The sequence below is a fragment of the Plectropomus leopardus genome, unplaced genomic scaffold (genome assembly GCF_008729295.1).
Source record: "Plectropomus leopardus isolate mb unplaced genomic scaffold, YSFRI_Pleo_2.0 unplaced_scaffold18854, whole genome shotgun sequence".
Taxonomy (NCBI): Eukaryota; Metazoa; Chordata; class Actinopteri; order Perciformes; family Serranidae; genus Plectropomus; species Plectropomus leopardus.
Window position 1 is genome coordinate 1 of NW_024620335.1, and position 1708 is coordinate 1708.

The following is a 1708-nucleotide window of genomic DNA, read 5'->3' on the forward strand; positions in this document are numbered from 1 at the left end:
ATTATTATTATTATGCTTTACCGGGGAGAGAGACAATATCCCCTGCAGCTTCAACATGTGACCGACTCCAAAATACTGGAGTTGGCCTTGTTTGCGCACTAATGACAGCGCATCTCTGCACCCATCAGAACAATTACAGCACGAGCTCCCATATTGCTGCTGACATGTTCACATGAAATGCCACAGCAGGAGATTTCATGCTTTGAAATGTGTCAGAGAAGCAGCCTGACGCAGAGCAGAGCCCTCCTGGCACAGGGGATTTGATATTTTAAATTGAGTTAATGTTATGTTGTGCACCTTGGATTTTGGGTCCAGTATAAATGATACTGGAAATTAGACTTATTGGAGGTATTAATAAAGACTCCAGAGGAATGGTGCGTGCAGAACACATATTGCCGACTTACCAGCGAGCAGCAACTCAATTTATGAGGTGTTTCATTAAAAAAAGGCAAAAGGAGGGGGGACTTGCACAGACCCTAAAGGCGGGCTGAGCGCTCAAGAATGCGTCCAGTCGCACATGTCAGTGAGCGGAGCGCAGCACACTGAGAGCGCACAGGAAACTTGTCGACAATATTATATTAATACATTTTTTTCGTATGTTTTTTCTCTTTACTCAAAACTGAGAGGAAATACAGCGACGCGTCTCAGCATTTGGAGCTTGTTTCTTGCAGGAGCATGACGCATGCTGTTCATATGACTGATTTCACTTGAAGCTACACACAGAGAGAGAAAACGCGCAATGGAGACGTTCACCATACACGACATGCTCATAAATTCAACTGACCTCAACAAGATTTTGTGTAATTTTGGGATCAAGAATATCACGGATTGCGAGGAGGAACCGTCACGCGAACCTAAAGGTAAAAGTTAATTTATTTATTTTTTGTATAAATGCCATGGAACACCCTCTCCAAAAACTGTAGAAATGTGATATTAATATTTACTTCAAATGCAAACGACTGGCTCCAGTTTGTGCCAAAAGGAGTGACTGCTTTGGGCATTTTTTGTGCGTCAGTGCGCATTACGCATATGGCTCAGGTCCTCCATAGAGTTATTGGTTTGTAGAGACACATATGTTATCGCTGAACACTATTTCTGCCTATGCAAAGTGAATAAATCTGCCACAATAAACGCAGAAAGAAAAATGCGCACAAAGCCTGCGCATTTCTATGGATAAAATCTAAAAAGGCAAGAAAATCTTTTATGGTGACATGCCAATAAGTATTATTTTACAAACATTTTACAACATTAGAGTGATTTATCTATTTAAAAACAGTGATTGAGGGAGAGGGCGAGCCAAAATAGCGCACGTTTGAAGAATGACCAGAGTTTATGTGTGCGCACATGTGCCTCCCACTCCCCCCCCCCAGACATCAACGAGACAGTGCGGATCGTCCTCTACAGCCTCATCTTCCTCCTGAGTGTCCTGGGCAACAGCCTCATCATCGCCGTCCTGGTGAGGAACAGGCGCATGAGGACAGTCACCAACCTCTTCCTGCTGTCTCTGGCAGTCAGCGACCTGATGGTCTCACTGGTCTGCATCCCCTTCACCCTCATCCCCAACCTCATGAGAGACTTCATCTTTGGCATCGGCATGTGCAAGCTGGTCATGTATTTTATGGGTGAGTGGGGAGTCATTTTTGGTTACTTTAAACCCTTTGAAACCTGGGAAAATTTGCTTTATTTCTCTAAAAACACGAGAAGAAAT

General features: G+C 43.7%; 1 protein-coding gene across 1 annotated transcript; it reads left to right on the forward strand.

Annotated features, from left to right (window-relative positions):
• Positions 1 to 584: 584 nt before the first annotated feature.
• On the forward strand, positions 585 to 1622 carry LOC121965161 (cholecystokinin receptor type A-like; the record flags this gene model as incomplete). Its single annotated transcript, XM_042515321.1, has 2 exons — positions 585 to 860; positions 1371 to 1622. Coding segments are annotated over exons 1-2 (373 nt in total), but the record flags the coding sequence as incomplete, so codon positions are not given.
• Between the last annotated feature and the right edge of the window lie 86 nt (positions 1623 to 1708).